Genomic DNA, 26,110 nt, shown 5'->3' on the forward strand with positions numbered 1-26,110 from the left:
AAGTAGAAGTGGATAGTTCCTGTGAATTATTATGGGTGGAGGTTACACTCAACAACCGAGCTAGGTTAATAATTGGCTCCTTTTACCGACCCCCCGACTCAGCAGCATTAGTGGCAGAACAGCTGAGAGAAAATTTGGAATACATTTCACATAAATTTTCTCAGCATGTTATAGTCTTAGGTGGAGATTTCAATTTACCAGATATAGACTGGGACACTCAGATGTTTAGGACGGGTGGTAGGGACAGAGCATCGAGTGACATTATACTGAGTGCACTATCCGAAAATTACCTCGAGCAATTAAACAGAGAACCGACTCGTGGAGATAACATCTTGGACCTACTGATAACAAACAGACCCGAACTTTTCGACTCAGTAAGCGCAGAACAGGGAATCAGTGATCATAAGGCCGTTGCAGCATCCCTGAATATGGAAGTTAATAGGAATATAAAAAAAGGGAGGAAGGTTTATCTGTTTAGCAAGAGTAATAGAAGGCAGATTTCAGACTACCTAACAGATCAAAACGAACATTTCTGTTCCGACACTGACAATGTCGAGTGTTTATGGAAAAAGTTCAAGGCAATCGTAAAATGCGTTTTAGACAGGTACGTGCCGAGTAAAACTGTGAGGGACGGGAAAAACCCACCGTGGTACAACAACAAAGTTAGGAAATTACTGCGAAAGCAAAGAGAGCTTCACTCCAAATTTAAACGCAGCCAAAACCTCTCAGACAAACAGAAGCTAAACGATGTCAAAGTTAGCGTAAGGAGGGCTATGCGTGAAGCGTTTAGTGAATTCGAAAGTAAAATACTAGGTACCGACTTGACAGAAAATCCTAGGAAGTTCTGGTCTTACGTTAAATCAGTAAGTGGCTCGAAACAGCATGTCCAGACACTCCGGGATGATGATGGCATTGAAACAGAGGGTGACAAGCGTAAAGCTGAAATACTAAACACCTTTTTCCAAAGCTGTTTCACAGAGGAAGACCGCTCTGCAGTTCCTTCTCTAAATCCTCGCACAAACGAAAAAATGGCTGACATCGAAATAAGTGTCCAAGGAATAGAAAAGCAACTGGAATCACTCAACAGAGGAAAGTCCACTGGACCTGACGGGATACCAATTCGATTCTACACAGAGTACGCGAAAGAACTTGCCCCCCTTCTAACAGCCGTGTACCGCAAGTCTCTAGAGGAACGGAAGGTTCCAAATGATTGGAAAAGAGCACAGGTAGTCCCAGACTTCAAGAAGGGTCGTCGAGCAGATGCGCAAAACTATAGACCTATATCTCTGACGTCGATCTGTTGTAGAATTTTAGAACATGTTTTTTGCTCGAGTATCATGTCGTTTTTGGAAACTCAGAATCTACTATGTAGGAATCAACATGGATTCCGGAAACAGCGATCGTGTGAGACCCAACTCGCTCTATTTGTTCATGAGACCCAGAAAATATTAGATACAGGCTCCCAGGTAGATGCTATTTTTCTTGACTTCCGGAAGGCGTTCGATACAGTTCCGCACTGTCGCCTGATAAACAAAGTAAGAGCCTACGGAATATCAGACCAGCTGTGTGGCTGCATTGAAGAGTTTTTAGCAAACAGAATACAGCATGTTGTTATCAACGGAGAGACGTCTACAGACGTTAAAGTAACCTCTGACGTGCCACAGGGGAGTGTTATGGGACCATTGCTTTTCACAATATATATAAATGACCTAGTAGATAGTGTCGGAAGTTCCATGCGGCTTTTCGCGGATGATGCTGTAGTATACAGAGAAGTTGCAGCATTAGAAAATTGTAGCGAAATGCAGGAAGATCTGCAGCGGATAGGCACTTGGTGCAGGGAGTGGCAACTGACCCTTAACATAGACAAATGTAATGTATTGAGAATACATAGAAAGAAGGATCCTTTATTGTATGATTATATGATAGCGGAACAAACACTGGTAGCAGTTACTTCTGTAAAATATCTGGGAGTATGCGTGCGGAACGATTTGAAGTGGAATGATCATATAAAATTAATTGTTGGTAAGGCGGGTACCAGGTTGAGATTCATTGGGAGAGTCCTTAGAAAATGTAGTCCATCAACAAAGGAGGTGGCTTACAAAACACTCGTTCGACCTATACTTGAGTATTGCTCATCAGTGTGAGATCCGCACCAGATCGGGTTGACGGAGGAGATAGAGAAGATCCAAAGAAGAGCGGCGCGTTTCGTCACAGGGTTATTTGGTAACCGTGATAGCGTTACGGAGATGTTTAACAAACTCAAGTGGCAGACTCTGCAAGAGAGGCGCTCTGCATCGCGGTGTAGCTTGCTCGCCAGGTTTCGAGAGGGTGCGTTTCTGGATGAGGTATCGAATATATTGCTTCCCCCTACTTATACCTCCCGAGGAGATCACGAATGTAAAATTAGAGAGATTAGAGCGCGCACAGAGGCTTTCAGACAGTCGTTCTTCCCGCGAACCATACGCGACTGGAACAGGAAAGGGAGGTAATGACAGTGGCACGTAAAGTGCCCTCCGCCACACACCGTTGGGTGGCTTGCGGAGTATAAATGTAGATGTAGGTGTAGATGTAGGTAACATTCTTGCTTTCATTTCTTGATTATAGACTGGTATTAAATGTGATGTTTAAGATTTATGGTTTATCTAAAGACATTATGTTTATGATTTGTGAAATATGTATTCCTTTTTTAATTTCTGTATACACATTTACCATATGTTACTCTTTTTTCTAAGGGTGTCATGTAATCATTTGCTCCTAACTATATCTTCTATAAATTGTATTTAATAAAATACGTAGCAGAATAAATACGTAAATGTATTGGATGGTGCTTAAAACAGTATCTAATAAAATATGTAGTAAAATAAATATGTAAATGTATTGGATGGTGGTATGGTAAAAAAAATAAAGCTGTAATCAATCCAAAGATTGGTTCAAACACCACAGTACTTTACCAGGCTGGTCCTGATGGAATGCCATTGCCGTCTTCCAACCTTTGAACTGACGTTCTAATTCAGTTATAGAGGGACCTACAGTTTAACGTGGACCCCTGCGCAATAAAAATCTTAGTACTTACTAGGGGTCAACCTGTGACCATTGGATCTATAGTCTGGCACTTTGGAAATGGCCAAAATCCAGTACCGAGGGAGGAAAGGTACAGAGCTAGTTCTTTGTATTCACAGACAGAATAAAAGATCAAGTGAGGACACAATAAGTAAACACATATTCAAATAACTCTGAAAAAAATAAATCAGTGATAGCCAGGGAAAAAAGATCAGGAAATAAATATGAGGCCTACTCAGTAAAATAGCATGGGAAGAAGTGAGAAGGAGGATAAGTCACTATAATGACTCACACAGTATGTGAGTGTGCTTAGAGACTTGATAGCAAGAAAGGCACATCTCATCTCGTTTGCCTACAGTAGCCACTCAAAACGGACATTGCAACTGAAAAACCACAAAATGTGAAGTCCATTTGGTAATAAAGTTTCTGGTGGCAAAAATACCAAAATTTGCTCTGTATATGGATTTAACATGTTGAGTAAAGGTGTTGTGCGCCAATGGTATCATCTTTTTGTGAGTGGATGGATGAATGTTCATGAAAATGACAGAAGTGGCTATTCATTTGTAGTTACCAATTAACTGGCACAGCAGATTTATGAAAAAAATTGTGAAAATCATTGTTTCACAGTCAGACCATAATTCCTTTTCTGGACTTCGTTTTTTGTCAGGATGCAGAAGGTGAAGGTGAGACACAAGTTTCTTATGCTAATGTGGAGAATTTTGGCAGTCAATGATGTGGTATCATACTGCCTTGTCCAACAACCCATAAAAAGCATGACAAACTTTATCAACTGGGAAGGTGGTGGCAAATGTTTGACAAATGCTTAAGTCTGAATTTTGGCCATATAGAGAAGTTTTAAGATTTTTCTAATAAATTTGCTTTAATTATTCCAGTATTTTACTTGTAGTCAAATATAGGCTACTTTTGGGTAGTCTGTGTAATATTTAAGGACCAGAAATAACAGAAAAAAATTTCTGTTGAAAAAAGGCTGAAACTTAGGATTGCTAGCCAAGGAAGCCAAGATAACAGAAGCATTAAGAAAGCAAGAAGTCTTCTGTAGTAGATTTGCTGTATTAAATGTTCTCAGTGCACTTGTCAAATTAATTTTCTCTAAAAAGCCAACTTTTCGACAGCAAACACCATTTTCTTCAATGGGAAAGCAATGGAATGTTGAAGAAGTAATGGAATCACGTAGATGTAAATGATACAGTGGTGTCCAAAGTAATGAGATATTTCATTAAAATCAACAGTGAAATTGCAGCACATTTTTTTCCATCACGTTGTGTGATATGGGACTCCAATGCAGTCTCTCGATATCAACTGCCCACTTCAACACATTGCTGAGTGTGTAATTCACATTTCCATAAAAGTTGTTGACACACATTCTAATTTTCGCAGCGTCTTTGATAATTGTATCCCAATAGTTTGAAGTGTCGGCCAGAATCCATCATGTCTCCTCACAAAAGGTCTTATGCTTGTTCATAAGGCTGGCTTTAGCAACAACAGATTTTTCTGTATTTCTGTATTTTATGTGCCACTGATTTTTGGTACAGTGCCCATCCTGCCCAAAAGAGGCTGTGCTCAGCCCTGTGATAGAAAGAGCTAAAAGTATGTAGGACGCATACGTTCTTGGTGCCAAAATAAACCATCTAACCTCTGTGTTCAGACAAAATGGCTGTTGGGCACTGGAAATAAACTCTCTTTGGAAAACCCAAACCTACACTCCTGGAAATTGAAATAAGAACACCGTGAATTCATTGTCCCAGGAAGGGGAAACTTTATTGACACATTCCTGGGGTCAGATACATCACATGATCACACTGACAGAACCACAGGCACATAGACACAGGCAACAGAGCATGCACAATGTCGGCACTAGTACAGTGTATATCCACCTTTCGCAGCAATGCAGGCTGCTATTCTCCCATGGAGACGATCGTAGAGATGCTGGATGTAGTCCTGTGGAACGGCTTGCCATGCCATTTCCACCTGGCGCCTCAGTTGGACCAGCGTTCGTGCTGGACGTGCAGACCGCGTGAGACGATGCTTCATCCAGTCCCAAACATGCTCAATGGGGGACAGATCCGGAGATCTTGCTGGCCAGGGTAGTTGACTTACACCTTCTAGAGCACGTTGGGTGGCACGGGATACATGCGGACGTGCATTGTCCTGTTGGAACAGCAAGTTCCCTTGCCAGTCTAGGAATGGTAGAACGATGGGTTCGATGACGGTTTGGATGTACCGTGCACTATTCAGTGTCCCCTCGACGATCACCAGTGGTGTACGGCCAGTGTAGGAGATCGCTCCCCACACCATGATGCCGGGTGTTGGCCCTGTGTGTGCCTCGGTCGTATGCAGTCCTGATTGTGGCGCTCACCTGCACGGCGCCAAACACGCATACGACCATCATTGGCACCAAGGCAGAAGCGACTCTCATCGCTGAAGACGACACGTCTCCATTCGTCCCTCCATTCACGCCTGTCGCGACACCACTGGAGGCGGGCTGCACGATGTTGGGGCGTGAGCGGAAGACGGCCTAACAGTGTGCGGGACCGTAGCCCAGCTTCATGGATACGGTTGCGAATGGTCCTCGCCGATACCCCAGGAGCAACAGTGTCCCTAATTTGCTGGGAAGTGGCGGTGCGGTCCCCTACGGTACTGCGTAGGATCCTACGGTCTTGGCGTGCATCCGTGCGTCGCTGCGGTCCGGTCCCAGGTCGACGGGCACGTGCACCTTCCGCCGACCACTGGCGAGAACATCGATGTACTGTGGAGACCTCACGCCCCACGTGTTGAGCAATTCGGCGGTACGTCCACCCGGCCTCCTGCATGCCCACTATACGCCCTCGCTCAAAGTCCGTCAACTGCACATACGGTTCACGTCCACGCTGTCGCGGCATGCTACCAGTGTTAAAGACTACGATGGAGCTCCGTATGCCACGGCAAACTGGCTGACACTGACGGCGGCGGTGCACAAATGCTGCGCAGCTAGCGCCATTCGACGGCCAACACCGCGGTTCCTGGTGTGTCCGCTGTGCCGTGCATGTGATCATTGCTTGTACAGCCCTCTTGCAGTGTCCGGAGCAAGTATGGTGGGTCTGACACACCGGTGTCAATGTGTTCTTTTTTCCATTTCCAGGAGTGTATATTCAACCAGGTAATACATCAAGAACAGCACACTATGTTCCTCCCATTTTGCAGAGCAACATCTAATGATTAAGAAAATCATTGGATTACAACCATCTTTTGGCTATGTAATATCTGCTTTTGCCAGTGAAATCAGTGAAATAAACATAAAACCTTGTTTGAACAGACACATTCAGGTGCACACTTTGAACTACTGGGATTCAGTCATCAAAGGGAAAGGAAGGTTAGGGTTTAATCACAAGTTCAGGATAGGGAAGGAAATCAGCTTTGCCCTTTCAAAGGAAGCATCCCAGCACTTGCCTGGAGCAATTTTCCAAAATCATGGAATACCTAAATTTGGATCGCTGGATGCAGGTCTGAACCATTATCTTCTCAAATGCGAGTAACATCAAAGAGGCTGTGGAAATGAGAATGTGTGTCAACAGATTTAATAGAAATAGAATTTACACACTCAGCTGTCCATGGAAGAAGGCATTTATACTGAGAGACTGCATAGCAGTATGTCCCATATTATACTTAATGATGGAAACGAAGATGCTGCAGACAACGCTTCAACATTGGCATCAGTATAATTTCTTATGACATACGGCATTAGTACATCGTATACATCCATGTAATTCTGTTACTTTTCCCACAGTAAGTTGCTTAGCTGACAAGGACAATGGCAAATACTGTGGAAAGCTTGGGTTCTCATAGAAAATTAATGTGGCAGGTGCTCTGATAACATGTAATGCAACATTGATTTGGAGGGGGGGGGGGGCAGGGGGGGGGGGAGACAATATGCAGAGAACGTGAGAGAATATTGAAAGGATCAGAACAAAAATAAGAGAGATAAACTGAAGTACGAACTGATCCTGGTTGGTCAGTGCAAAATGGGGTCGGAAAGGGTGGAGAATGCAGTATTTCGTATGAAAGTAAATTGAGTTGTTCTGGAATCTATGTTGACTAATGAGGAAAAATACATTCATCTAAAAAATTACTGTTCTGCTACATGTCAGAACACAGTAGTAAAGTAACATCTGGATTACTATGGCATTTTTTTTATTATTATTATTTCCTGAAAAAATATATACAGGATGCTGTAACCTTTGTTATTAAAAATGTCCCATCTGCCTTCAAAGAGAAGATACCTGTTTTGGGAGCATTTATTTTGGTTAGAATGGTACAAATCTATGTATAGTATTTGTCCTAAATGCTTCTGCTAACCTATATAGGAGTCGGATGTAAATATAACATGCAGTTGATACAAATTGTTTGTTTCAATGTGGCACATGATTTGCAGCTGATTTACCTTAAATATCAATTAAGTTACAGATGTAATGAGCAATAGCACACATGTTACTTTGCCAGACTTTGAACTCACAGTAGGTCTCCATATGAAAATAAACCACTGTCAGCATTATAGGAGAAGCAAGTATTAAAAGAGAGGCACCTGTTTAGTTGGTGGCAAACCTATAACCAGAGTACATTTGTAATGAGATGAAAATCTGATATTTCAAAAGTAGTACAATACAAATAATTCTGTAGGTGATTGTTGTCAGTCTAGACAAGTTGTTGTTCTTCTTCTTCTCCTCCCCTTACACCCGCTGCCCAATCCCCACTCCCCCTCCCCCCCCCCCCCTCTCTCTCTCTCTCTCTGATATTTTCACATTTTAGATGCAACACCATATGTGAATGCCAAAATGGGATCTTCATTTGGCTAGCAGAAAAGTGATGTGAAAAATTTGCATACTGTGTAAAGTAAAAGACTAAATCTTTGTTTTAAATAATTTGTCTTTCAGTTGGGATACTGCTGGACAAGAAAGATTCAAAGCAATTGCGTCATCCTATTTTCGTGGTGCTCATGGTAAGAAATTTTTGGTGCAGTTAATCTAAAATGTGCATTGGTAGAACAATATATAAAATGCAGCCAATAAAGTTTTCAGTAATTTTTTTCTAATATGAAAATACAACATTAGAATTTATTTTTAGAAGTTTAAGATCATAATTAATTCTTATATTGTGTAACATTCTGCCAGTTGATACCTTGATTTTTAATTGATGAAATGTGATAGTAGCCACACTTCAAGTTTCACTGACTTAGTAAAGAAATATGGTTTAAAATTGAATTTCTTTGAATCTACCAGAGACAATGGGCAATCAGCAACATGCATTGACAATGTTCTAACTAATTATGTATATGAAGATGTGTATAAATTTTGTCTAGATCTAGGTATTTCAGATCATTGTGCATTGTTCATTGAGCTGCCACAGACAGACAGGAACGTTTCAATATGAGAACCCATATAAGCAGGAACTTTAGCAAAGAAAACTTTCTAACATTTAGTGAGAAGTTAAAAGAGAAAACATGGACTTTTGATTATTGTAACTCAAGTTTGAGAAATTTCTAAATAGTTTTCTTGGAGACTTTAATGAAGCATTTCTCCCTAGACTCTGCAGCAGTAAAATAACAAATACAGTAAAGTGGATTACCCAGGGCATAAAAATTTCCAGTGTAAGGAAAAGGCAACTGCACAGAAAACTAAAATATAATAAAGATATTGATTTCATTAAATATGTTAGACTCTATAAAACTGTATTTAAAAGAGTTGTCAAGGCAGCAAAACAACGAGCAAATAACAGGCTAATTTTAAATCATAAAAATAAGACAAAGGCTATGTGGTCAGTCATTAAATCTGAGTTAGGTGTTAAAGCCTGTAACCAAGAAATTCCAAAAGTTGACATTGAAGGAAATACTATCGTAAATCCAACTCAAATACCAGAGTACTTTAATGAATTGTTTATAAATGTAGCAAAGTCTGATGTAGATGTAACAGATTATCACAACAAAGTAAATCCCTTTGGCCTAGGCGAAAACTGAAAACTTTACAAAATTCTCAAAAGTTTCTGTGGAGGATGTAGAAAACACTATTCTAAAATTAAGAAACAAAAAATCTGCAGGTTGGGATGGAATACCCACCAAAGTTATTAAAGTGGTACTCTTGCAAACCCACTAGCTGAGATTTTAAATCAATGTTTTGAAGAGGGCTGTTTCCCAGAGGTACTGAAATATGCTGAAGTCAAACCACTCTTCAAGAAGGTATCAAGAGAGATCATGGGAAATTATCATCCTATCTCGATTCTCTCAGTCCTATCTAAAATATTTGAAAAACTTGCTGTTGCACAAATCCAAAACTTCATTGCAAAATATTCTGTTATTCTAAACAATCAATTTGGTTTTCGGCAGGGTAAAAACACCATCGATGCAGTAAACAGTTTCACTGAGAAAATAAGTACATCATTAGACAAGAGAAATAAGGTGGCAGGAATTTTCTGCAACCTCACAAAGGCATTTGATTCCGTAAACCATGCATTGCTTGTTTACAAACTTGAGAAGTATAGCATTTGCGGCAGTGCCCTACAATGGCTTAACTCCTACTTATCCAACAGAAAGCAAAGAGTTAGCATTTTTTCAAATGGCACATATTATTTTTCTGGCGGGAAAAAAATATCTCAGAGTGTTCCACAAGGCTCCATATTAGGCCCAGTCCTATTTCTCTTTTATGTTAATAACTTACCATTAAATATCAGCTCCCCATCAGTTCTGTTCGCAGATGATACTTCTGTCTTAGTTGAAGATCAGGATTCAGGAAAAATTCCCAAATCTGTGATCAGTACCCTCAGTACTTTAGGAACTTGGTTTCAGCTAAATGGGTTGAATCTAAACATACCTAAGACTCACGTGATTCAGTTCAGAGCCAAACAGTCAAAATGTGAGCAGATTAAAGGTACAATAGAAGTTGACTCCGTCAAATTCTTAGGTTTAAATGTAGATAAAAATTTGAGCTGGCAGGCATGCATTGAATACCTGGCAAACAAACTGAGTAGCTTTGCATTTGCAATGCAAATATTGTCAACTGCAGCTGACATGGACACACAAAAAGTAGCATATACAAGCTACTTCAAATCCATTATTAGGTATGGTACTTTTTTTGTGGGTAACTCGACAAACATAGTGCGGATACTAAAATTACAGAAAAAAATTATATGAAATATGTGCACTGCAAATCACAAAGAACGATGTCGACCATTATTTAGAAAACTTAAAATATTAACTCTGCCATCCTTATACATATATGAGATTATTATATTTTTGTACATCAGACATCAATTATTTGAGGGAAACCATTTTGTCCATTCACATGATACCAGAAACAAAGAAAATTTTATGTTCCCCACCTCTCAGACTATATGCCCAGGGACCTCAGTACATGGGAATGAAAATTTGTAATAAATTAAAAGGGAACAAGTTGATGCAGATGAATTTAGGTTCACTTAAAAAAAGCTATATGAGGTACTGACACTGAAGTGTTATTACTCAGTGAATGAATTCGTGTGTGACAAACTGGAAATTTGAGCTGGGTACAATGTGTTATCCTTATAGTGTCGTTATTTGTTTTAGTGCTATTATTTATTAATGTAAAAATCATTGTAATTGTTTTATAAATTTTTGACATGTCTCCTGTATGCAAACCAAATGGATTGCAAGTGTATGTCATGACATGAATAAAACACAATTCACAGTGTGACATTTTCTCAAAAGACAAAGGTATTTTGTAATATCACAATAATGTCACCTTGCTGAAAACTGTGATGGCAACATTTAAAGCCAGGATGTTTTAAACCACACGAAACTAACAGAAGACCCAGAACATACGTTGAGTCTATATTTGAGAACGACATACTAATGCCAACATTTCCATGATGGAAAAGGGGAAAATACTCTCTCTCTCTCTCTCTCTCTCTCTCTCTCTCACACACACACACACACACACACACACACACACACACAGCCATTATTTCTGACCACATTGTTGACATTCCAACATGGTTTTTCCATTGTTTTAAGTAGCATTTTGTGTGGGACTGTCTACCAGTCAGTTAGAATGATACTAGAAAGTTTTCATCACAAAATTCAACACACACAATTACTGAATCCTCACAGGTCTATGAGATAAAATAAGAATGTATGTATGGAAAGTAATACAAACTAGGTATTAAATTCCAGTGAAAATTACATTATAATTTTATTACAGAACAGTCTCATTCACATTATATTTACATTAATATGCATGATAGACTAATTTTGGCACATTTATGACACCTTCTTGTGGGATATTCCCAGGTGTCAGCATCTCCATCGCATTGCTAGTCGTATTGAATATTGTACCATAGAACAGTATTGAGTGAATGTCTAGCTGCCTATTTTCCACTTAGCACAGTGAGAGAAATTTCTAAGTGCAAAGCAGGCAGAACTGAGCTCTCTGTTTGACCTATACATATACATATACTGGTGTCACCTCATAAATCAAAGTTGTTCTGTTGTATTGCACTTAAATGAAATACATATTTCTGTTGTCCACATCCAGATAATCCTTTCATTGAATTTTTGGAGTATGATTTATGTAATGTAAAATATAACTGCATAGAAGTACTGTAACAATAACTATTTCTACTTTTCATCCGTGAATGGAATAGAAAGAAGCTCTAATGTATCATACAATAAAAATGTCTTTTGCCATGCCCTTTATATTAATAATGATGCAGAATTATACAAACCATTGGCTCATTTCAAGCATGACCTGTAGGTTGAAGCTGGAACAATTCTGGAAATAAGCACTTTCATTTTACTGTACATTATTATGAAACCATGGCATGTTCTTCGTATTACTTTCAGAGTATGTATATTGCAATTTTTTGTAAAGTTTTATTCATTGGAAGTAAGTCAAAGAATGTAGATGAAAGGCTGACATGTATGGATGAGAGAAGGTAGGACAGAAGAAGTGCCAAACACTCTGTCAGTAGCTACAGACATGCACCAAACCCGTTAGAAGTGCTGCTGTGTTAAGAGCAGAAATTCAGGCTTCTCACAGACATAGAGGATATATTTTGCTCTAATTTTGAAGAATCCCTTAGTTTGGTGGTAGTAGTTTTCATGGGTTTCCTCATTGTTTCTTCCAAATGCTTCTTTGTACAGTATGTATTTCCTAATCAAGAATGTGGGACAATTTTAGCTTGCCTCCATCATTTGTTGCCATACTTTTATTCCTGTTTTTATTTCCTACTTTCGCTATTCTCCTGTGGAAAGGATTCTTAAACATTCATAAAGCAAGATTTTTTAAAGTAAAAAAGAAAATTGTCTACTTGGCATTGAAAGTTGGTGGGTCTCTTCTTTATCCAGTTCTACCTCTCCTATTTCCCTTTTAATTTAAGGAATGATCACCCAGAAAAGAAATGAGCTACTCGATCTCACATTGCATTAAGAAGTATTTTGGCTATTCCATTCTTGGAAGCATTTAGACGGGCACTGTCAAAATAAACATTGCCTTTAGTCTTCTACAAGTCATTCAATCTCTTATCACAAGAGTGCATTTGTGAAAGTTATATTAAAATATGCAATCTCTTGTGCAAAGGAACAATTGCATACCTTCATTAACTAGACACATTTATTTCATTGCTTCCTCTGATACTGTCAAAACAGTAATTTTTTCTCTATATTTCCGAAGATCAGTTCTGTTGATCTACAAATACCATTTTTGTGAGGCATGTCTATCATAATTCTGTATTTCAACACCTTACATTTATTTTAACTTACATGCGTTTAATAAACTGCACTTCTTTCAAAGATGGAGCAGTGAATCCAAGTAAGTTTTAATAAGACAAGCAAAACTCTTTTCCTTAACCTCAAAATAATCTCAACAAGTTATTAAATGAGGGGCCAATGCTCCAGTGTGAAGTCCAAGGTGTAATATTTAATATATACACAATGTAACTGGATAAATAAAAAATCTGCTCACCAAGTGGCGGCAAGAGAAAACACACATCAGAAAATTAAGGAAATGCACAAGCTTCTGGCAGAAGGGTCAAAGATTAAGGAAGAGGCGTGAAGGAATGGAAATGTCACCCACAACTCCAGGTGAAGGGAGAATTACTAGTTGGGATGAGAATGAAAGACTGATTTAGTGTACAAAACACTGTCAGGGTTTAACAAGAGTGGAAAGCTTAAAAGTACATTACTCTTGGTAGAAATGTGAGGATGGGGAAACTGCAGGTCAGAAAACCAAAGGTATAGAAAACTAAAACTGAGTGAGGAAAGAAATAGTTACTGAAAAGAAATGCCACTGGGGGTAACTATTCCTTTCTTTGCACCCTTTTAGTTTTCTATATCTTTCATTTTCTGACATGTCAATTTTTTGGTGCACCTGTCACCTCATATGTCTACCCCATATAATGCACTCAGCTTTTTGGTCCAATTAAATCTTGCACACTGTTCTGTCAGTAATCTCTGTTATGTTATTTCCCTATCTTCCACTATAAGCTCTCAGGTTTTCAAATCTCATCTGGTGCAGTCCCCATCAATCAGTCTTTCCTTCTCATCCTGGGCAGTAAATCTCCCTTGACCTGGGGGTCCTTGCTGACTTTTCCACAACACTCTCCGTTTCCTAAACCTCACCAGTCCTTTTCTTTCATCCATCTTTCTTCCCCTTCACCTAAAGTCAGATGTGCTGAGTCATCAACAGATACACACACAAAAGATACAAAGCTTTATTCGAAATGGAATACCTTTCTTGAGCTGTAGGAGAAATATGCACGCGCACACACACACACACACACACTCACATACACACACACACACACACACACACACACACACACACCTGTCTCCCTACATTGTGCTCATTTGGCTGCTAGCTCTTTTCTGGCCCACGGTGAGTGTGCTGGGGTGAGGGTGGAGTGAGGGATGAGGAGAGAGGTGGGAGGCAGGGAGGGGGTGGGGGAAGTGAGGAGTGGGTTGAGAGAGTTGGGAGCTCCCCGTGGGCTAGCTAGGGGTGCAGGTAGAGGAGGCATGAGGTACACGGCTGCATTCACTTTCATAGACTAGACTGTGAGATGGCAGCACACTACTAGCTGACACATATGGGGCACATCCTATGCTCCCGCAACCTCGCTGTCCCCCCACACCCCACCACTAACCAAGTAAAGCTGTATACCTTTTGTGTGTGTATCTGTCAAGACAACGCAGCACTTCTGCCTTTAGGTGAGTTGCCTCCTTTATTCCTAAATAATTCATTATTCTCAACCAGAACTTTCTGTACATTATTATTTCTTCCCCATCAACTCCTCTGCCAGAAGAGGGAGCCACTGGCTCCAAAAGCTTGCACATTTCCTTAACTTTTTCAATTGTCTCTCCTGCCGGCACTTGATGAGTAGTTATTTATCTATAGAATTTCATATATTTTCAAAAATTGATATTTTCATACACAGATTTCCGAGAGGGTCATATGACGCGTAAGGTGGAGGGAAGTAATACTTGAACACTGGATGTGTTAATCTTATGCTTACTGCATTATTGTTTTATCTTAGTAATACTCAGCAAGATAATATACTTATGCAGAGGATATTTTTTTCCCATGTGAAAACAAATTTTAGTGACTTTGGTGCTGGTAGAGATAGGGCATATTCATGGAAGTATATCTTGACCAACTAAGATAATGTAACAACTTCAATTCCTCTTCTTTCTTTCTCTTCGTGTTGTCTTTTCCTTTCTTATGTGTGTTCTACTTTATTATTTATTCTGACTTGAAAGCCTTCTAAATTTAGAGTTTTATTCTCAAAACAGTTTCTTTCTGCTATTTACAATTCTTTAATGTTGTTTCTTTTCTAGTTATTTTCTTATTTCTGTGCTCATTGATATATTGTCAGGTTTTTTTTCTACAGAAAAATAGGAGCATTTGTTTCATTAGCCTGTTCTAATCCATTCGGTAGAGGTGTCTGTTGTTGTTGTTGTTATCTTCAGTCCAAAGGCTGGTTTGATGCAGCTCTTCAAGCTACTCTATCCTGTGCAAGCCTCTTCATCTCTGAGTACCTACTGCAATCTACATCCTTCTGAATCTGCTCACTGTTTTCATCTCTTGGTCTTCCTTTACGATTTTTACCCTCCATGCTTCCTTCCAATGCTAAACTGGTGATCCCTTTTTGCCTCAGAATATGCCTTACCAACCAATCCCTTCTGCTAGTCAAGTTGTGCCACAAATTTCTCTTATCTCCAATTCTATTCAGTACCTCCTCATTGGTTATGTGATCTACCCATCTAATCTTCAGCATTCTTCTGTAGCACTGCATTTCATAAGCTTCTATTCTCTTCGTGTCTAAACTGTTTATCGCCCATGTTTCACTTCCATACATGGCTACATGCCATACAAATACTTTCAGGAAAGACTTCCCGACACTTAAATCTATATTTGATGTTAACAAATTTCTCTACTTCAGAAATGCTTTCCTTGCCATAGCCAGTCTACATTTATATCCCCTCTATTTCGACCATCATCAGTTATTTTGCTGCCCAAATAGCAAAACTCATTTAGTACTTTAAGTGTCTCATTTCCTGATCTAATTCCCTCAATATCACCTGATTTAATTTTACAACATTCCGTTAATTTCATTTTGCTTTTGTTGATGTTTGTCTTGTATCCTCCTTTTGAGACACTGTCCATTTCCATTCAGCTGATCTTACAGGTCCTTTGCTATCTCTGACAGAATTACAATGTCATTGGCAAACTTTAAAGTTTTTATTTCTTCTGCATGGATTTTAATTCCTCCTCCAAATTTTTCTTTTGTTTCCTTTACTGCTTGCTCAATATACAGATTGAATAATATCGGGGATAGGCTACAACCCTGTCTCACTCCCTTTTCAACCACTGCTTCCCTTTCATGCCCCTTGACTCTTATAACTGCTGTCTGGTTACTGTACAAGTTGTAAATACCCTTTCACTCCCTGTATTTTTCCTCTGCCACTTTCAGAATTTGAAAGAGAGTATTCCAGTCAACATTGTCAAAAGCTTTTTCTAAGTCTACAAATGCAATAAATGTTAGTTTGCCTCTCGTTAACCTATCTTCTACGTGGAGTCGTAGGATTAGTATTGCCTCATGTCTTCCTACATTTCTTCAGAATCCAAACTAATCTTCCCCTAGGTCATCTTCTACCAGTTTTTCCATTTGTCTAAAGAATTAGTGGTAGTATTTTGTAACTAAGTCTTACTAAACTGATAGTTGGGTAATTTTCACATCTGTAAACACCTGCTTTCTTTGGAATTGGAATTATTATATTCTTCTTGAAGTTTGAGGGTATTTCACCTGTCTCGTTCATGTTGCTCATCAGATGGAAGAGTTTTGTCATGGTTGGCTCCTCCAAGGCTATCTGTAGTTCTATCAGAATGTTGTCTGTTCCCAGAGCCTTGTTTCGACTTAGGTCTTTCAGTGCTCTGTCAAATTCTTCATGCAGTATCATATCTCCTGTCTCATCTTCATCTACATCCTCTTCATTTCTATAAATTTCCCTCAAGTACATCTTCCTTGTATAGACATTCTATATACTCCTTCCAACTTTCCTAAACAATACAGATTTCTGCTTTGCCATTATTTCTCAAATTTTCTTTGTATTTTTATATGACTTCTTATTACTTCTAATTTCCTAACATCTATACAGGGTTATTACAAATGATTGAAGCGATTTCACAGCTCTACAATAACTTTATTATTTGAGATATTTTCACAATGCTTTGCACACACATACAAAAACTCAAAAAGTTTTTTTAGGCATTCACAAATGTTCGATATGTGCCCCTTTAGTGATTCGGCAGACATCAAGCCGATAATCAAGTTCCTCCCACACTCGGCGCAGCATGTCCCCATCAATGAGTTCGAAAGCATTGTTGATGCGAGCTTGCAGTTCTGGCATGTTTCTTGGTAGAGGAGGTTTAAACACTGAATCTTTCACATAACCCCACAGAAAGAAATCACATGGGGTCAAGTCGGGAGAGTGTGGAGGCCATGACATGAATTGCTGATCATGATCTCCACCACGACCAATCCATCGGTTTTCCAATCTCCTTTTTAAGAAATGCCAAACATCATGATGGAAGTGCGGTGGAGCACCATCCTGTTGAAAGATGAAGTCGGCACTGTCGGTCTCCAGTTGTGGCATGAGCCAATTTTCCAGCATGTCCAGATACGCATGTCCTGTAATGTTTTTTTTCACAGAAGAAAAAGGGGCCGTAAACTTTAAACCGTGAGATTGCACAAAACACGTTAACTTTTGGTGAATTGCGAATTTGCTGCATGAATGCGTGAGGATTCTCTACTGCCCAGATTCGCACATTGTGTCTGTTCACTTCACCATTAAGAAAAAATGTTGCTTCATCAGTGAAAAGTAGTTTTGCACTGATCCTCTTCCATGAGCTGTTGCAACCGCGCTGAAAATTCAAAGCGTTTGACTTTGTCATCGGGTGTCAGGGCTTGTAGCAATTGTAAACGGTAAGGCTTCTGCTTTAGCCTTTTCTGTAAGATTTTCCAAACCGTCGGCTGTGGTACGTTTAGCTCCCTGCTTGCTTTATTCGTCGACTTCCGCGGGCTACGCGTGAAACTTGCCCGCATGCGTTCAACCGTTTCTTCGCTCACTGCAGGCCGACCCGTTGATTTCCCCTTACAGAGGCATCCAGAAGCTTTAAACTGCGCATACCATCGCCGAATGGAGTTAGCAGTTGGTGGATCTTTGTTGAACTTTGTCCTGAAGTGTCATTGCAATGTTATGACTGACTGATGTGAGTGCATTTCAAGCACGACATACGCTTTCTCGGCTCCTGTCGCCATTTTGTCTCACTGCGCTCTCGAGCGCTCTGGCGGCAGAAACCTGAAGTGCGGCTTCAGCTGAACAAAACTTTATGAGTTTTTCTACGTATCTGTAGTGTGTTGTGACTATATGTCAATGAATGGAGCTACAGTGAATTTATGAAATCGCTTCAATCATTTGTAATAGCCCTGTATTTTGTATTGCATCCATTATTTTTCCAGTAATCTTTCTTTCCAGTTTCTGTACAGCTTATAGTTCATTTTTAAGCATTTACTTGCTTACTAATTGTTGCAGCTAAAGTTTTCTATTCCTTTCTGCTGTATATTTTCTCCAAGGTATTTAAATTTCCTAGCTCACCCTATTTTACCTGTTTATGTTTCTGTGTATTTTGGTGCATTTTTCGTATTTGTCATGGACTTTCGGTTTTTTCAGCTGAATTTGTGAGACCAGTTTTATTTGCTATTCTTTCCAGAAGACTCGAGTAGTTTCATCTGTCAGATTTCCTAAATACATTGCAAAATTGTGTGCTCTTTATAGGTTAGTACCAAATTCCAGATCATGCAGTGCTAGAAAAAGAAATTATTGCTATGAGGTTTTGCATTACCAAATTCATACATACATTCATCATGTCTGTCTTACAGCTTCGCTATTGATGGATGAAGGTCCATGTACAGTGCAGGTTTAGCAGTTCCACCACAACCGGCAGTTACTATGCGACTTGACTGTCGGCCATGCAACTGGCCCACCTGAGGAACTATGAATATGCAATATAGCACATCACAGAGCAAGCAGAAGTGAGTTCTCTTCCAGAAGCCATGTCAAACAGATCATCACCAGATACATTAAGCCACCATCTTCTCATTACCACTGCCACTGCCATTGTCACCAAACTCTTAGTACATCACTCCACTCTGCCAGATTCTGCCAAATTCATCACTCCTCAGTGCTGTACTGTGATGGGCCTTAGCTCTTTTAGTTACGCTTGACTGGAGGTGATACGCTTGGGAACATTTTCTCTGGATGTTCATGCTGCAGTGGTTTATGTCATGTGGAAAACTCTGAACTTGTCAGGTACGACTGATTACATCTTGTTATAGATGCTGAACTTCTGGAAGTTCCAGTATCAGTTCCTTCTACTTTGATTATTTTCTTATTGATACAAGTACCCTGCAGTTTAAGTTGTACTAATATTTAATGGCCAATATATACTGTAATTGTAAAAGTAACTAAGCTATTTATTGCTATAAGTTACAGCAAATGGCAGTAATACATTATGTGCACAAGACAGCTACAATATCAGTTACCATAAACATTATTTGTGTAGAGCAGTATCTAGATATAGCCAGTTCATTAAGACAAGGTAGTGTGTCAAAGATGGAGGTGACATTTCTTAAACTCATCAAACAACAGCAAAACTAACTGGAACTACATGCAAAATGATATTAGCTGCAGAAGTACTAGCAAAAAACACATTGTATTAAGCAACTATTGCTTTACTCCAAGATGACCCCGCCTGTGTAGCCCACAGTGCCCCATTTCCTGTGTCCAACAATGACCACAAGGAATGGTGTTCGTATGCAGCACATCTGCTCCATCGTCTCACAAGTTACTGGCACTGTTTGATGCCAGGACTACTTCCTCAAAGTGTTTCAGAAGGTACAGATCACTCTTCTGCAAGGGCCTTTAGCCTTCACCTGGATGAGCTCTTGGATAAACTGATCCAATATTATGACCGCCAAGTGTATGTAGTATCAGAATGACTGTGTTTCTTTCGCTGTGCTAAACAATGAGGGCAGACGTACTTATAATGTACCATAAAACTCCAAGGCATTAGTCAACACTGTAATTCACTTGTACAGCAGAGGATTGTGCTCGACTCTTACAAAATAGATGAGTTCAAGGTGCATCAGGTCATCAAGTTCAGATTAACACTCTTAAGTTAACAGATGCTACTTTGGAAGAAGTCCTAGCCCATTACCCAATCATTTGAAATAACACAGACAATGCAGTGTTCGACATTGTATTGGATGGGTGTAGCCTTCACAACTCAAACTACAACTGTCATCGCCATCCACCAGGTAGCTGGCCTGGCTCACCAGCTTTGAAAATAGCTTCCCTCCTGCCCAGAGTGTTTATGACACCTCAGCCACAACTCCTGCCATCGCAGGGTTGTTTTAGTAGTTTGTGGTCACATAGACAGCATTACCATCTGTTACAAAACCATAAGATGGACTGTAAGGTCATTACCGCATTGTCCACAAGATGCAGGATGGGTTCCATGACACCTTCACAATGCTGGCTACTAGTTACTGCTTCAGCTGTATATTGAAGTATGTCCCAAATGTATTTGGCATGTACTCTTAAATAATTCCTTTTCATGATTATAGACACCATTTGCATGATATCAGAAATCATTCCCATCCATGAAATCAACATCTTTAACAATCTTCCATTATTGTTTCAGCAAGGTTTAGGATATGCAAAATGATTTTCATCATATGTTGAGACACGCTTGTCCTATTGTCTTATGCGGTCAAATAATCTCTACAGAACATATTCAATTGCCACATGGCCCAGAATACTCTGCACTGAATTCTGTCAAGTCTCTGGTCACACCCCCAAAGCTCGATATCTCTGAAGCATACTTCAAGCTTCCCCTTGATACAGAGTCTCAGACTTTTATTATCAGAAATACATCATTTGTATGACACTAGTGCTGTAGGTGGTCATTTGGTGTATCAAGCGCCCCAGCAATTTCAAAGGTTCATGGAGAAATTTTTGCAGACTTATATGCCATTGCTCAAATTATTTGAACATCATATAACTGAAATCGATAAAGAAGGCCTCCAGCCAGTTGTCACACTGTTGGAGCAAACAGGCCTCCATTGAAAACTGCAAAAGTGCCTATTTTTTCAACCAGAAGTAAAGTATGTTGGACATATTATAGGATAAGACAGTGTGAGAGATCAGTAGAACACACATCTACAAGCCTTACTGAAACTATATGGACCAAGCAATCTGAAAGAACATCAGTCAATACTTGTAAAATATTACAGACGAATAATTCCAAATGCTATTACGATAAGTGCACTGTTGAACAGACTCTGGAAAGTCGGCTTCCCTCCAAGTAGGTGAACTTCTGAATGTAAGCAAATGTTCTCCACTCACCGGCACTGTTTAGTGTGAGCTCCATCCCCCACCCATTTTCACGCTGAATGCTCTCCATCCCAGCAAGAGATGCCTCCCATTATTGAACTGACACATTATTGTCACATCACAAACAATGGGTTTGAACATCCAATTCTGTGTGCATCTAAAACTCTATCACATGCCCAACAAAATTAATCACAGTTTGAAGAGGAAGCTCTCTCTATTATCTGTGGTACACAAAAATTTCTCAAGAATGTTTTCAGAAGAGTATTTGAGTTGGTCACAGTCCAAAAGCCACTGCTAGCAATATTTGTATCCGAGTGCCACGTCCCAAAACGCACAGCCCATTGTCTGTAGTGCTGGTCACTGTCTCTCAGTACTTACCACTGTGAGATCATATATATATTCACAGCTTGTCATGTCTATGCAGATGCCTCATCCCAGTTACCAGCAGTTCCAGACAAAGTGTTTTATGCCTCCCGGTGGTCTGTTGGCAAATGGATGACCAACAACCACCAGCTTTAACCAATTTTGTACTAACAGTCTTATCATTAACAGCTTTGATGGCTAAAGGCCACCTTTTACAGCATTTTTGGGATTTCGAACGAATTGGGTGGCCACCAGGGTTTTCTCATTCCAGCACCATCTTAAAATGGACCGAGGAGTACTTCTTTTATTAGCAGCTGCAGAAGGCAACTGGGTGATTACGCTGGAAGTCTTGAAGTCAGAGGTGCTAGTAGTCCTCCATCAATGTCATTCGGGTGTAACTAGATGCAAACAACTTGCATCTCGGTGTGTATATTGGCATAGTATAAATCAACACATCATTAAGATGTTTGAAGGCTGTTAGGTATGCATCATATTCCAGCTGGCATTGTATCAGCAGTTTAATTTCTGGCCACCAATACAGGATCCCTGGGACCATGTCCACATAGACTTTGTGGCACTATATTTATTACGCATGTGGATGGTAGCAACGGATGCCTATTCATATCTACCGTGTGTGAGACAAATGACCTTCACCTGACAAATATCCTTCACCTCAGCAGAAGCCACCAATCAGGCATAAGCCCACATATTTGCAATAAAAGGCTTCCCTAATGTTACTGTCTAGGACAATGAGCCCCAATTCCCGTCCCAAAACTTTTCAAACTTTTCTGTTGTCAGTGACATACAGGACCTTCTACTTGCTCCATTACAACCTCCTTCCATTGCCCCAGTAGGACATGTGGTACGAATGTTATAGTGGTAGAGGTTGCTACAAAGCATAACAACATATTTCACTTTCCTTTTACTAGATCAATGAAACGTGCATGTGAAGAATGTGGCTTTAATTGGTAGTAGAGTGCAGAGCACCTACTGCTCCCAGGTTTGTTGAAATTTATTTGCAGATATGAGAAGAAAAATACGGGCACAACCCATAAAGTGACGACAGCTGTATAATGTGGACTGGCCAGTAAGGGCTCACTTGCACTTTGCAATCATGTTGTGAGAGTGCTGTGGACTCCAAAGAAGAAAGGGGCCTGCCAAGAATGGTCAAGCACAAAAAAAAGAATATTGTTGTACGCCACGCTATCTCGATTTAAATACAAACTCATCGTTTTGGTGAAGCATAATGAATGAACATGTTATCTAAAAAGCTTCGTTAATTATGAGATGTTGTGAGGTGATAACTTATTTCAATATAGAAGAATTATGGAAGCAGTATTTTATGATTTCAAAGTTAGTTATTTAAAGGTAGAACCTCTCCTATAGCCCTTGCTCCACTACAAGTCAATGGTTAAGTGCAGTGCACTCCATAGCATGACCACGACATTAAGAGAAAACAAGATGGTGATTGGTAAATTAGGAAAAGAAGGTAACTGTTTTTGATGGGAACGAGTAAAGACTAGGCATCTTGCAACATATCTATCACTTAAAGTCAACCCACAACAAGGAATAACCACCTCAATGTTCAAGACACATATTGCCCAAACCATGTATGAGGAGAATTAGGGGACAACACTGACCAAATTTTTAAGTATGTATCATACTACAACCACTAATGGAGTTCAGCTTTGTGGGAGACAACCAGTGATGGCATTTCAGTCCCAGCATACCTTCTGAGATCAAGATACATTCTTTGTTCATGGATTTGGGTGTCAATCTCTTTGTCCCCTGGGCATGGTCATTAAGCTGTAGGGTACAGTGATGGTCATTGCACAAACCCAGGCAGCAATGGTTTGGAGACACATCACCAGATGTGTTGTCAAAGGGTTTCCATGCCTGGCAAGTCATTGTCCCTACTAGTGACTGCATGATAACCACCACCATTGCTATTGCAACTCGACCTAGAAGCCAGCCCATCAGCTCCAGCAGAATGGGAGATTTTCATGTGTCCAAACGTGGATGGCAGAAGCAGCCGCACCAATCCATAACCACTCCCAGTGGAAGATGAAGCAACACTAGCATCAATGGAAAACAGCAGTACACACTAATTACCAGCAGCCATACCAATACCTCCATACTCCAGACTGCATCAACCACATGCAACATGATGAGTGTTCCAGCCATAGCCGGCATCATTGGGGTTGTGAGATCTTATATCTTTGCCATTAATGGATGAAGATGCATCAGTGGCTGGGAATATGGACAGCACAGATTTAGCAGCTCTACCACAAGCAGTGTTAACTATGCCACTTAACTGCCGGTCATCAAACGTGCAATTCAACTGCCTGCAGGGAGATGGAAGTTAGTTCTCTTCATGCAGGCAGCTCATGCAGGTTATCACCAGCCACACTAAGCTGCTGTCTTCTCTCTACCGCTGCCGCTGGACTCCAAGTATGACATTGCTCTTCTCCACTAGACTCCGTCAGATGTGTCATCCCACCCAACTGTACTGCCTTGGGCCTCTGACTCTGCCAGTTGTGCTTCACTACAGGTGATAGACTCAGAAACATTTACTTAGATGTCTGTGCAACTACAGCCTATGTCATGTGGAATATATAGAACTTGCTGTTGTTGTTACCAAGTCTCACAAGTTGCACTCCATTAGAGATGCCAAAATTGTGAAACTTCAGTTACTTCTATGTTGTTTATTTTATTGTTGACTTTAATTTTTCCTAGATACAAGAGTCTAGCAATTTAAGCTGTATTAATATTAAATGGCCAGTAAATACTGTAATAGTAAAAGTGTTTATTTATTGTTGTAGGTTACAGCAGTCTCTGTTGTAGCCTTTTTTTCCTGTCACTATGTTATAGATTTTAAATTTTCCTGTGCAGTATTAAACATTCTATCATTTTTGTGTTATTCAGCTTAGTTATTGACTCAGAGCCTCACAATCAGAAGTATTCTACTAATAGAAAAAGTATTTTCACACTGATTCTATTTACAATGGGCATGTTACTAGTGATCCTGTAGCTTCTGTCACCTTTTTGATATCATGTTATTAATCAAGTGGATACACAACAGGACAAAACAGTCATATTGTTAGACAGAGGGAAATATTCTTCCACATTCTGTAGTATGCAATTAGGGAAATGAAAAAAATGCTTGCACTAAATTATTTTATTTTTCAATAAATATAAGCTGTTTTTTTCTATTAACATTAGCGAAATGCTTACACAATAATTGATAATATACGCATATTTTATCAAATAAACCAATTGTAATGGTTTTTCAGAACTACATCTCTTTTGATTGTGTTTCAGCTATTGTCATTGTATTTGATTTGACAAGTCTCATGTCACTATCACATAGCCCTGAATGGCTCAAGGAAGCAACAAAGGTAAATTCAGGCAATCCACAGAGATACCTTGTCGGAACCAAGAGAGATCTGATGGTAAGAACTATCTCTGTAACAACTATGTTTAAAATCATTTGTTGTTTTAATAAATTACTTGGTCTGTGTATGTATATCCCACAACAAGATGCTGTATGAACAATCTGAGTTGTAGCCAAACTTCTGTGTTTTATAACACTATCTTTATTTTATTTCTTTTCACAGAACTCATTTAGAAGTTTTATTTCTCTTTTAGGAAAATAGAAACCTTCTCTCCACTTTATGGAATATTGGAAACTTAATGAATTTGTGAATGTTTGTTATTTGCTTTATTATCTATTTCTTAAGTGTCATGAGCTTGAAAACAGGCAAACAAAAAATTTCTTTGGTAAAGGAAACATGCCTCCACTTATCCAACACATAATCATGTTTGATCTCTGATAACCATGACAGGAAGTTGAAGCTCTCACCTTACTTCCTGCTTCTTTTGGTTATTGGCTAATTGTGTAAATTTTGGCTCTAATCAATCACTTCCTGAATCTAGTTTTGGTAAAAGGACACATTTACACTGAGTTACAAACATGAAGAACAGTAGAGAGAGTGCACAGTTTTTAAGTTCAGGATAAGTAACTGTCTGTCCAACCTAAAAGTTTCATTTTGACAGTGAATGAATAATGACCGACAGTTAGTCTTTCCTCACATTATCTGAATAATATTCTAATTGTCTACCAGAAAAGCTGTATACTTTTGTCATTTGTCAATCAGGTAAATTTGTTAGTGACTTGTAACCATATCTGCTATTGACAGATACTTTAAATATTAAATATTCCAATTTGTGTAAGACTAGCTGACAAACCCAGCATTGCTCCGTTATTCACTTTGCCAGTTTTCTATAAGGAAAGGAAAAAAACTGTTTTTGTAATGACGTATCGAAAAATTTCAGTTCCTTGTATTCATGAGAACACCTTTGAAATTATGAAACAGTCATTCAAAGAAAGATGCATAATGTACAAACGTATAAGTACAATATCCCAATTGAGAAACATGATCCCAGATAGTTTCTGTACACTGGGCACAGCTGCTTCACGTGTCCACAATGTGATTTTGTAAACATCTCTATGGCAACGCCTCTTCATAGCTCTATAGATGGCTATAGTTTTCACCTACAGCTGTTTGAACTTCACAGTTGAAGCTGTGAAAAGTGCTGCCATGTGTCAGTGATTTTCTTAAGTTGACTTGAATGTAGGAGTGTCTTAACAGTAAAGAATAAATGTATTAAAACCTAAAGTATGATGCAGCATCCCCCCCCCCCCTTTCTCCCCCC

General features: G+C 39.5%; 1 protein-coding gene across 2 annotated transcripts in view; it reads left to right on the forward strand.

The window, feature by feature from the left end:
• The window catches only part of LOC126176781 (ras-related protein Rab-34-like), a 120,944-nt gene that overhangs the window by 60,866 nt on the left and 33,968 nt on the right, over window positions 1-26,110 (forward strand). For both annotated transcript variants that reach the window (XM_049923953.1, XM_049923952.1), the window contains exons 4-5: window positions 7,989-8,053; window positions 24,716-24,846. In XM_049923953.1, the coding sequence (XP_049779910.1) occupies window positions 7,989-8,053; window positions 24,716-24,846 (196 nt within the window). The remainder of the gene's footprint in view (window positions 1-7,988; window positions 8,054-24,715; window positions 24,847-26,110) is intronic.

This window comes from Schistocerca cancellata, chromosome 3 (genome assembly GCF_023864275.1).
Source record: "Schistocerca cancellata isolate TAMUIC-IGC-003103 chromosome 3, iqSchCanc2.1, whole genome shotgun sequence".
NCBI classification, from domain to species: domain Eukaryota; kingdom Metazoa; phylum Arthropoda; class Insecta; order Orthoptera; family Acrididae; genus Schistocerca; species Schistocerca cancellata.